Source organism: Tenrec ecaudatus, chromosome 6 (genome assembly GCF_050624435.1).
Source record: "Tenrec ecaudatus isolate mTenEca1 chromosome 6, mTenEca1.hap1, whole genome shotgun sequence".
NCBI lineage: Eukaryota > Metazoa > Chordata > Mammalia > Afrosoricida > Tenrecidae > Tenrec > Tenrec ecaudatus.
In genome coordinates, this window is record NC_134535.1 from 165,843,290 (window position 1) to 165,856,115 (window position 12,826).

A 12,826-nucleotide genomic window follows, 5' to 3' on the forward strand; every position below is an offset into this window, starting at 1 on the left:
GATTCAGCTTTCCTCCTGCAGTCAGCATCATTGCTTGTCTTTTGTGAGATGGAGGAGGACTTTGTGGACCGGTGGCAGACATATGGGTTAATGTTGGACTTGTAGACTTGAGCAGCACTGGGTTGGGATGTTTTCTTGATATGTACTTACCTTTTATATAAAACTCTCTCTTATACATATGAGTTTCTGTGGATTTGTTTTTATAATGTATCCAGACTAACACAATTGGTATCAGACCTAGGGGGTAATATCAGATTGATGAACTTGATCTGGACTGGGCTGGGATGTTTTCTCAATATTCAGTTGTCCTTGTATTTTTCACTACAACAAGTAATCAGAAAGTGGTGAGGTAACACCCTGTCAAGTGTGGAAAGCTTTCTAGATCCTGAAAAGTCAGGAAGTTCCATTGAGCTCTACCCTCACAGGTTTCCCCGTGTGTGTTAGTCCGGGTAGACTAGAGAAACAAATTCATAAACATGCATATGTGTGTAAGAAAGAGCTTTATATGCAAGACCAATTGTATATTAAGAAAACATCCCAGCCCCGTCCAGATCAAGTCCATCAGTCTGATATTACCCCATAGGTCTGATAGCAATCTATAAAATCCTCTTCAGACTCATGACCCATATGCAATGATGCCGAATGCAGGAAGATCATAGGCCAGTGGGTGGAAAGTCTTGTGAATCCAGTGGTGGTGGAAGCATCTCAACACGGGCGTGGGTCTCTACATGGTTCCTCCAAGTCCAGGGCTCTCACTGCCATCAGCATAGCCCTATGTGTCTTATTAGTAGAGAGTCTCTCAGGGAGTCAGCATGTGTCCTGCCTCCAAGGAGCTATGTATCTCCTTGGCGCCTCTGAATGAGCTCATCAGGCTAAACTCCACCCCTTCACTCTTCATCCTCTCAAATTGACAGCAGATTATATAACTACCACACTGTGTCCGCTTCCACATATAGGTCACTCTGGAAAAGGCAGAACTCTCCTGCCCCTCTAGTTAAACCCATTCGCATCAAGTCCATTCCAGCTTGAGACAACCCTGTAAGACAGAGAAGGACTGCTCCATTGTGTTTCTAAGGCTGTGAATCTCTATAGCTTTGTTTTTGCCTTAGAGTGGCTGGGGGATTAAGTTGTCTCCCTGATGTCTAGCTCCCCATCAAAAGTATAGCGATAGTAATGAGAGCAGTTGGTGTCAGGCGCCCAGGGAGAGGGGAGAGGGATACAAAGGTAGAGCAAAAATCTTTTAAGGGTCGTGAAATCTTTTGTAGGGTACCCGGATGGTGGAGGCATGACATAGTGCCTTTGCAATTAAGACACTAATTCGACTCTGCTCATGTCTTGTGATTCTCTGTTATAAACACAAACTCTGTTGAACCCTAGGGTGCAGGGGGTCCTGGGGGTTAGGCACTAGGATGCTAAGCACGAGGGGAGCTGTTCAGCTTCATCAGCCTCCAGGCTGGCTGCCCCTGGACAGATGTGCAGTCTCAGAACTAGATAGGGTCGCTATGAGTCAGAACTAGCTCAATAACAGTAGGGTAATGTATGCTATGGGCTGGAAAGAATCCTTAGATACTGCTATTGATGTATTCACTGTAACAAACGTGCCACACTATTCCAAGGGATGACACTCATAGGAGCTGCAGCAGTGGGGGTGGGGACTGGGGTGCGGGTAAAGAAGTGGATGCATATTCCCTCAATGTTCTTTGTGATTTATCTCTAAGCAAAGACTTCTCTAAGTCATGACGAGTGTTTAAAAATTCATGTGTTTAATAGTGTAGAACCTATAAGAAACATTCAACTTTAAAGAAAATATTGACAATAGACGGTTGTTGTTGTTTTTTCCCCAGTGGGGGAGACGTCTGAGGTTTGCCCGGAAGCCACGGACTTTTTGTGTGACAACAAAAAGTGTCTTGCATCGCACCTTGTCTGCGACTATAAAGCAGACTGCTCCGACAGGTCGGATGAAGCTCACTGCGGTAAGTGTGTCTGTTTGCACGGATTTTAACCTCCCAGTAGAGAAGCACATCCACATTGCTGGACCACGTGAATGGGAAGTCTTGCTTTCATGTACTGCGGTTGATTGCTTTATAGCCCGAAGAGCCCCACATGAACTATTGCTCACCTTTCACATTTGTGGTGCAGTGAAGAACCTTTACACGACCTTTCGAGACATGGTCTTATAATGTCCACACAATGAATGACAGGTACTATGCAAACTGAGAGATTATGAAGGGGATTGAGTGACTAACCAAGGGGATGGGTCAGTTCATAGCCCTAGAGGGTAGCCTATGCCTTAAAACTGACAAGGTGTTTTGTGACATAAGGGGTAATCCGACAGAGGTTAAGGTGTACGTTACTAACTTCAAGAAGTGTCTGGAACATATCATGTCCTTGCAAGGAGGGCTTAGGGCCCAGGCTCTGAGACCCTTATAGTCCCAGAAGAAACAGTGAATACTGAAGACCGCAAGAGACTGAAGTAGTGGGTCTGCCCGACCAACAGAGGAAACACTGGGCATCGTGAACAGGAGTCTTGACCACCGAGCTAAAAAGCACTGTGTACCAACTGCTGATGCAGGGAGTGTGCCCCGTGCGGTGGTCGCCTGGAAGGACACTAGGCAGGGGTCTTTGTACAGCAGGGCTCAGACAGATGCATCTGAGCAGAATGCTTGCTGGCAGAGTTAAGAGTCGAAGCACGTGCTTATATGGGGCAGGAGGCACACAAGAAGGAGTTGAACGTCTTCTCCCGTGCAGGGAAACATGCTCGCCTGGCAGCAGAGGAAGCTCAAAGGTCGGGGTAGCATGCAGAAGCAGCCGCAGAGGCTACGAGGGGTAGGGCAGAGAGGGTCAGGAGACACTGCGGGGGTCTTATTGCTGCAGCTGTGGCCAGGCAAGGCCGAGGGTGGCTCCAAAGTGGAACAGGAGCGTGGTGACGGCCAGAAACAGTGGTGTAAGAAGGCAGCGGCTGACTTCACACTCAGCATGTCGACTTAAAAATGTCAGAATCGCATGGGTAATTTGGAGAAAGGTGTTTTTCCCTTTGAGAATCTGTTGCTATTGTTCATTGTTTGTTTTTGACGTTCATATTACTTTTGTTTTTTAAAATCATTTTATTGGGGGCTCATACAGCTCTCCTCACCATCCATCCATTGTGTCAAGCACATTTATACATCTGTTGCCATTATCATTTTCGAAACATTGTCATTCTACTCGAGCCCTGGGTACTGGCTCCCCTCCATGTATGTTTTCTATAAATGTTAACCGTGGCGTTGACATGGCCAACATGTTGCATCTCTTGTGTCCACCTTGATAACAGATGAAAAGAAAGCCCCATAGAATAGTTCATGGCCAGGTGTCTACCTGTCCTTTCCTTACAAGTCCCAAGGCAGCCTGGAAGTTTGAGACACTGCCGATTTGTATGTGCAGTGCCTTCACACAGACATTGAAAGTGGAGCAGCTGATTTTTGTGAGACACTGAAAGCTGTCACCTGTCCATGCAAAGCACATCACCAACATCAGCCACCATGTAATTGTATGGCACTGCACATATATGTGTAAGAAAAAGCTTTATATCAAGAAGCAATTAATTGGATATCAGGAAAACATCCCAGCCCAGTCCAACTCAAGTCCATCAATCTGATCGAGTCCATAAATCCCTCTTCAGACTCACGCAGCCACATGCAATGATGCAGAATGCAGGGAGATCCCAGGCTGGTGGGTGCCAAGTCCCCTGGACCCAGTGGTAGTGGACACATCTCTAGGGCTCTGGCAGGTCCCAGCTTGGCTCACCAGCCAGAAGGTGAAAGCAGAGAGAGGGGGGAGGTTTGGAGGGCCCCCTGATGAGAAGGTTACACCCACCAGGAGGCACCATCAGGCAGTGACCTGATGGATAGGCAAGACTCCACCCCTACACTTCTATGTCTTCACATTGATATGAAATTATGGAACTACACAGTCAATACATGTGAGATGTAGCAGAATCAGTGCCTCAGAGAAATTATGGTATTAAATGCATACATTAAAAAGCAGAAGGTCTGACATCAATAATCTAAGGTTTCATTAGAATAAAGGAAAGAATAAACTCTATGTCATTTAAAAATAGCAAATGCTTAACTCTAGGATTTTCCCCCCTATGTCTTACTGATGAGCTTTTATTTAGAACTGTGATAATCTGTGGGCAACCTATTACCATTATCTTTGCATTATACAAACTGTGTTAAAAATTTATGGCCCAAAATACCATTTTAATGGCCTTGCCTGCTAGTTTTAGCATCTGTGTTTAATTTTGGATGTTTGTTTGCTGGTTTGTGTGTTTCATTTCTTTTGCTTCTCTTTATGGGTTTCCTGCTCCTCTAAATACTTGGTGAATTTTTTTGTTCGTTTTGGTTTTTTTTTCACCTGGAATCTAGATTGTATGTGTTAAAATTGCTCAGTTCTATATATTTTTATATTCTCTAAAATATTTTGTAGTTCTATTCTGGGATGCAGCTCATTTACTTAGTAATAGTTGGGTCCTTTGACTCTCTTGCTTTTACGTAGAGAGTCTTACTCAGTCAACAATGGATTATTACATGAAGAGGCATAACCATCATGTGTCAACCACGACCCACTGCCATTGACATGATCCCCACTCATTCCACCCCGGTAGGACCCGGAAGAACTGATCCTTGGGCTTTCTGGTGCTGTGAATGTTTTCGGGAGCAGACAGCCTTATATTTTTTTCTCCTGCACTGAGAAGAAGCTGATGGGTTTGAACTGCTTCCTTTAGGTTATCAGGCAAACAAGGACCCCACTGTTACCGTTTGTGAATCAGGAGTGTTTGCTAGTCCGGAGGGTGGTGAAAGCATCCAAGGGGATCTTCTGGGGATCCCTGCTTTGTGGCAGAGGGGCTTCTCTTCCCCGTCAGTGCTCTGTCTTAAGAACTCTCACTGCCTCAGTCTCTGTGGACAGCAACTCCACCTCCTTCTCACTTCAGGTAGCCCACTAGCTGTACATTTCCTGTGCTACATAGCCTTGAACTTTCTTAAGACAGTAAACGGGGCGAGTTGCAAGGTTCACCTCAGCTGTTGTTCCTCAGAGATGATTATGTGCCTGCTGTATAATGTCTTGAGGACATGATGCTCTATGATTTGCTTGCTTCAGGCTAGAAATTAAACTGTGTGCCATTTACTTTATCTGAGCCAGATGTGGAAGGCTGATAGTATATAACAAAATATAAACTCTCATATCTATATGATCCAGCAAAACTCTTTTTGGCCATATACCTGAGACAAATGAAAATAGGTACATACACAAAGTCTTGTGCTTGAATATTCTAAGTAATATTATTTTTAATAGTTAGAAGATGTAAACAGCCACAGAAGAAACAATATACCCGGAACACTAGTCGACAGTAATACGAATAAATTACTGAATCATAGATAAATGTCAAAGCAGGATCAAAATGGAAAAGTTAGGTTGAAATATTGTTCTTTCATTTCCTTTAGATGTGTTTTAAAAAGTCAAACCTATTGTGCAAAAAGCAAAGTATATTCCTGATAGCCTGGAGCTGGCTGATGACAAGATGGAGTGACAGCAGTGGGTCACCTGAGAGCTATTGGACTAGATTAAAAAGTTATGCATAGTTCAACAATAGTTGGAGTCCTGTAAATGATGTTGTTGGTGTTAGATGCTGTCGAGTCCGTGTGATGCACGTGACCCTGTGTAATGCAGTAGAATGCACCACTGCCCAGTCCCGCGCCATCCTCACAATTGCTGCTACATTTGAGCCCATTGGTGCAGCCAGTGTGTCCATCCAGCTTGTCACGGGCTTTCCTCTGTTCCCTTCTCCCCTCTCCAAGCATGGTGTGCTTCTCCAGGGATGGATCTTTCCTTATAATATGTTATAAACAAAGCCAAATAAAGGAAGAAATCATTCCTACAAAACAATCTTTCATGAGTCTATAACGACACAAAACTTTGTGAAAATGTTACAAAATTGAATCCAATTTTTAAAAATAATGATATACCATTTCTAAGTGGTTCGCCAACTCTGTTTCAACATTTAAAACCAATTTATCTGTTCTGCCACATCAACAGGCAAAGACAGAAAAATAATATGTTCATACAACTGATGGAGGAAAAGCATTTGGTAAAATGCAGCACACAAAGAGGACTCTTGTCTTTCTGAAAGCTTTGCAGCCCCTCCCAAACAAGGGCATTGGTAACACAGGCCCCTGCCAACAACAGTGGACATTATCCTTAATGGATGGGAACCGAATACTTTATCTATAAGGTTCGAACACACCGTGTCCTCTGCTACCTCCTGTTCAACAGGAACCTAGGAAGCACAGTGCAATACGGTAAAACAAGAGAAGAACAGATCATGTATAAACAAAAGCAAAGGAAATTTTTTAAATTTTTGATTTTTTGCAGATAACATGAGTATCATTGTTGAAAGTTCCACAAATTGAGTGAAATAACACCTAGAACAAATGATCTGCATTGCAAAATTGTAGGGTATAATAATGCTATTATGCATCAGTAAATTGCTCTCACATAAACTAACAATGAACCACTGGAATATTATATTGAAAGCATAATATCTTCTACAATAACACCAACATTTTGATATTTTGATATGAATCTAACAAAATAGGCTCTGTGTGTTTAAAACAGTAATTCTTTGGAAAGGAAAGACACCTAAATACCCCAATATAGAGAGAAGTATCTCAAGTTCATAGGTGGAAAGACACAATACAATTCTTCCCAACTGGATCTACAGTTCCAACCCAAATCCCAGGAGGGTATGTCATAGCGATAAACTGATTTCAAAGTTTACATGGAAAGCCACATTGCTGAGAATAGCTAACACAATACTGAAGAACAAAACGGGAGTATTGCCACGACTCAACTTGGAGATGTCCCGTAACACTACTTTCATCAAGACAACATGGTAATTGGAAGAATGGACACGCATAAATGCAGTAGAATAATAGATCTGAAAATGGATGTTTACATAGGGTGTCAGCTGATCTTTGACAAGGATCAGAGACAATGAAAAGGAGGAAGGATAGTCTTTGAACAAATGGTACTGGAAAATTTGAGCAGATGTTTGAACCCAAAAAAGAAAATGATCAATGGCTCTAGACTTAGACCTTTAAAAGTTTAACATAAGACAACGAAATTCCTACGGCACAGATCAGAGGAAATGTTTGTGACCTTCATATTGGCTAATAACAAAAGAAACAAAAGTATTAAGTTGTACTTCATGAACATTTAAAACTTCTATTTTGCAAAAGACACTATAAACAGAATGAAAAGGCAGGTGATACCTTCTGGAATTGGCCACTGAAGATAAGTGTGGGTAAGTGAGTGTGGTGAAGAAAGCAGATGGTGCCCGGCTATCAATCGGAATAGTGTGTGGGGTCTTAAAGGCTTGTATTCAAACAAGCGGTCATCTAGCAAGGAATCGCCTAAGTCCACATGGGAGAAACACTCCAGCATGTGTCATCCACTTATGTCGAAGGAAATTTTATCACAGCTAAAATTGTAAACATCCAGTTGTGAAAGATTGTGGAGTATGGTGGAAACCCAAAACTCATGTGAAAAATAGTTAGCCAGGATGGTCACCTAAAATTGTGTAACATTTTGAATTTTACTGATGAATTTTTCTTACTTTTTTAACTGCATCTTTATTGAAAATTATTGAAGTGTTTATTATTATTATAAGGTGCTTTGAAATGAATAGAACCCATAGCAATTGACTGTTTAAAAAATTAAAAAGGCAGAGATGGACGGAGGGGGTGGCGGAAGCTGTTTGTTCCCCAGGCAAACTGGACAGGACCAACATATCAAATGGCCCACGGTCATGGAAGGATGTTAACAGCTCGTCCTGGGGAGCTGATTGAAGCAATTCTGGACTGTCCCTCCTTCTGAGATAAAACAGACACATTGACCTTGTTCCCTGGCCAAGGCTGCAAAAGGCAGCCATGTGAAAGTATATTAATGTCTTCACGTTCCCAGCAACCTCCTCCCCTCCTGTGAGTAACTTGGTTGAAGTGTTCATGCTTTTTTGTATGTCTTAGAAATTGCCTTTTTCTAATTCCTGGAACCAGCACGCTGGCAAAGTGATCCATGGAGCATACAAGCTCACCACGAATAAAGCTCTGGGCTCTGGAGTGTCTGCTTCAGAGATCCCTGAAATTCAAAGATCTATAAATATACAGGTGCAGTCTGAAAGAATGTTTTTGCTAAGCAAATCCAATGAAGGGCTTGTATCCAAATTACACAACTACTATAGAGTCACTATGCGTCAGCATTGACTCAAAGGCAGTGAATTTTGAGTTTGAGTTTTTGTAATACTATAAAGCAAAACTCACCGCCATTGAGTCGATGCTGACTCACAGTGACCCTCTAGGACAGAGTAGAACTGCTTTGAAATTGTAACTCTTTATGGAAGTAGAAAGTCTTTATCTTTTTCTTGTGGAACATCTGGTGTTTTTGAATTGCTCTCTCTCTCTAATATATATATATATACATATACACACACACTAATGTAGTTTTTAAAATGTAATTTAAAAAAATGGGCCCGATATTTTAACTAACCTAAAAGCTTGTGAGCACCATTTATGGTGCAACTATTGATCCATCCCCATCTGGAGGGAAGAAAATTTTAAAATGCAGGAGAACAACTAGCCTAGTTTACTAATAGACAATATAAACACCAGCTTCCATGCTCCTGAGTTGAATGACAAAGTGGAGCCTGGCTACCACCAGTCACCACTCTGAAAGGCATCAAATTTGAAGATCCTAGATAAAGACCAAAAATAAAACTCCTAAGAAAAGGGGATGGGGGGAGGCTTGCTTGTCGAATAAAGACTGATGGAACCCCTAAGATTAAGATCACTAGTCACTCTTCTGTGGTGAACCTGAACTCATGCCCAGGACTAAATTTTCAGCCAAACAATACATATGATATATGCAGTGGAGCTCAGCACAGAGACTGGCTCCTGGAGCCCCCGCTCCCCTAGCTCAGTGACCCACTGGTGGGAGGAGATTTGCCCCTCCAGACTGCCACCCAATAGGACCCCTGCTGAGCCCCATATTCCATCCCTCTCTGACTGTGGGAACCCTGCACGCAGCCTCGGGCTCACTGTGGGCGGTGTAGAGCTACCAAAGGTCCACACTGTAAGTACAACAAGCAAGCCCCTCCTTAATCAACCCTTTAAGATCAAAAGGACAGCATTTATTCAAGGCTGCCTTTCACAGGGGTGAGGAAGAGAGGAGAAATGGAAAGGGGACACACCAGAAGGAAAGGGATCAGTGATGGTCCATCGCAGGGCTTTCCATGAATGAAAACAAACAAAATGTGCCTGAAGGAGACAAGAGGAGCTCACGGAAACACGATGACTAGGAGTTCCCCAATAGTAAAACTACACTAGGTGACAAGCTTTGGCACCTAAAGTTCAGGCTTCTTTCAATAATTGTGTGTCCACACTGTCTCATTGACTGTATACCATAGACTCTAATCCTGTGAGTTATTACAATAGAAATGAGGTATGGACTCTATGTGAAATAGCTTTAATATCGTACCGATGTCCTTGTAAATCCAAAATATTCTTTTAAAGTCTACTTAAAAGTTTGAGGACAAAAAGTAATCTACAACTTTTCCCAACAGATTTATCAGGGAATGCAAGTTACCAGTAAGTTCTACTGACAACACATTATATAAACATAATTAATATAAAAACACATTTTTCATGCCATGTGTTCTCCATCTGGGGAAACAAACGTTTTCTTGATCTATATAATGTTTTACATGTTTAGATAAGTATAAATCACAGTTATTTTCAATCACAATCTTTTATTTTTAAAAGAATAATAATAAGGACCCAATTGATAGGCCAATATAATAAATATATTGATGGCTTAACACAGAAAAGATTAAGCTATTCTTATCTGTATTAATTCTAATTAATTTTGAGGGATTTAATCCCTAGTGGCATTTTTTAAAACAAAACAAAACACAGGCCAAAAATCACTTTTAACAAAAACTAAGATGCAGGTCCCTGAAGGGCATGAATCTTAAAATTCCAAATACTAATTCCTTTTGTTGTCTAAGCTTTCTGTTTGTGTGATGTCTTATATAGATGTATTTGCATATTTACATCACTACACACCTATGCCATATGTGTAATATGTATGTATGTATGTACCATGAAGAAGACATTGACTTAGGCTTCAAAACCTTAATTTCCACATTGAAAAGACATCGGAGGTACTGGAGGGTTTGGGGAGCAGGAACTTTTTAACTGTGATGTTCATTTTTATTATAAAATTAAAAATTCCCTAATTAACATTAAACTGCAACAAGTGGTATTCATATTAGAGATACCACAGTTTCAGTATTTCAGGTGAACAGTGGCACCTGTGAGTGTACATGACCGGAGATGCCGACACACATGTGCATACCTACTGCAAATATGGTTTTACAAACTATAAGAGAATGAAGATTTCTAGTTTCAAATGTGAAAATCTGCTGATTTACGTTTTGGTTCACTCATTTTTCTGCCTGGACTGCCCCCTGTGAGTTTATTTTTCCCCACAGTTATTTGAGGTATTGATGTGGAATCAGAGCTGCCGACTGGATTTTCAGAAACTGAAGTCAATGATATCAGCAGATGTGATTAGTGGTTATCAGAGCTCTGACAGACTACTGCAAAAAGTATTTGAATTTATTGAAATAAAAGCAATTTGCTGACAAATCCAATAGTTGTTTTTCCTCAAGACCTCTTATTAGACTTTGCTTACATAAAAAAAAGAAGAACAGTACACTACACAGATAGGCAGGCAGGTGATGTACGAATTCTACAAACTGACTTTAATCGTTTTTACTGATGATCTTTTGAATGAATTAGAGGCAAGAGCCTGGCTTCCTGCAGTCAGAAAATCTATTGTGAATAATGGGATACATTACTAGTTTGGGTTTTTATTTTTTCTTCAAAATGATCTTTAGAGAAATAAGGGTTGCCCTGTAGGGTTATAAAATTGAAGTCTCAATGCTGGCATTGTTCCCCCGTTGCTGGGGACTTGCTTACATTCCCAGAGTCTTATTTTTCTCATCCTTAGAGTAGATATGGAGGCCTGCTGGGCCTGGCTGGTAAACACAAGGTCAGAAGTTCAAACTCACCAGCCGGTCCAGGGGAGAGAGATGAGTGGCATGCCCCAGTAAAGATTACAGCCTCCAAAGGCCCATTTAGGGTCAATATGAGTCAGAATCAACTGGATGCCAGTGACTGTGGGTTTTGGCTTTTACGGTGTACATGAAAGCATCTGTCTATTGAGTGTTGTGAGAATTAAATTATGTAGACAATATTTGTTTGGTGTTCCAGGATTAATATTAGTTCTCTTCCATGTCACACTTCTGTATATTCCCTGGAAATTTTTCAGTCATAGGGAATTTCTCAATGACATGCCCTTTGTCTAGTGACCAGAAAACAAATACACACATGTCTCATGATTCAATTGTAGTCGTTGGATGTGAACAAATATTTATATTTCTGCCTGAAACTATAACTCATAGTGCAAAGGTTCATTCTCTAACGAGACTAATCGTTTTAAAAGATGAAAGCAGTACAATCAGAAGATGCGTCCCTCTTTTATTCTTAATAAAGGAACATGATAAGCTAAAGCATTGTCTATGTCAGCGGTTCCCAAGCTGTGGGTCGTGACCCCTTTGGGGGTCAAACGACCCTTTCACAGGGGTCACCTGATTCATAACAATAGCAAAATGACAGTTATGAAGTTGCAAAGCAAATAATGTTATGGTTGGGGGGGGGTCACCACAACATGAGGGACTGTATTAAAGGGCCACAGCATTAGGAAGGTTGAGAACCACTGGTCTAAGTAAACACGGTATTCTAAGCCAGGAATGTAAAGAGTGGGCAGGGTGTCGTGTCCTCTGCCTCTCGCTGCAGTGGTATTTATACATGGGTATTAAATACACGGGTATTTAGCCCTGCCATTCATTCTACCACCAAACCAAGAATCTCCAAGGACCTTCTCCCCACAGTACTCCCAAAGGGCCCTTCATTATGGGTTGTATTGCACGGGGACTGCAACAAGTGTGTGTAAAATAGCCATTATGTTTTCATTCTGTTTCTCCAAGGACTTTATAAAGCCTACTCATTTTTTTTACTTGGGACAAAACCATTTTTTTTTTTACATTTCTATGCTGTGTATTCTGCTATACGGAAGTAAGGTGAATAAACGAGAGCGCGCCAAAATTTTGTGTGGAAAAAATGGAATTAAAAAATAATGGAAAGAAAAGCACTTAACAGGATAAGAATGGAAGGGAAATCGTTCAACACAATTAAGGCCATATAGGTAAAGCCAATGGCCGATTGTTGGAAACAATTGAGGAGTTTAGTAAAATTGCATGATTCAAGATTGACAAGCAGAAAGCACTGGATTCTGATACACTAGTGATTAGAACTCCCAAAGGACATCAAGACAACAATACTGTTCACATAGCCACACAAAAGCTGAAAATCTTGGAAGAAACCTAACCAAAGAAACAAAAGTCTTGTACAAAGAAAACTACAGAACACTATTACAGAAACCAAAGAGACCTATATGAATGGAAGAAAATATTGTGTTCATGGATAAGAAAACTCAATATTGTGAACATGTCAATACTACCTAAAGCAAAGGACAAATTCAATGCAATCTTAATCCCAACCCTACTATTATTTGTTGTTGTTTTTTTAAGAAATGGAAAAACTAATTAGCAAGTTCATAGGGAGGGGGAAGAAAAGCAATGATAAGCAAAGAACTTCTCAAAAAGAAGAAC

The 12,826-nt window shown here is 41.1% G+C and overlaps 1 protein-coding gene across 1 annotated transcript in view; it reads left to right on the plus strand.

Annotated features, from left to right (window-relative positions):
- Positions 1-12,826, plus strand: part of MALRD1 (MAM and LDL receptor class A domain containing 1) — an 836,583-nt gene that overhangs the window by 559,498 nt on the left and 264,259 nt on the right. The window contains exon 30 of the mRNA XM_075553413.1: positions 1,845-1,973. Within this exon, the coding sequence (XP_075409528.1) occupies positions 1,845-1,973 (129 nt within the window). The remainder of the gene's footprint in view (positions 1-1,844; positions 1,974-12,826) is intronic.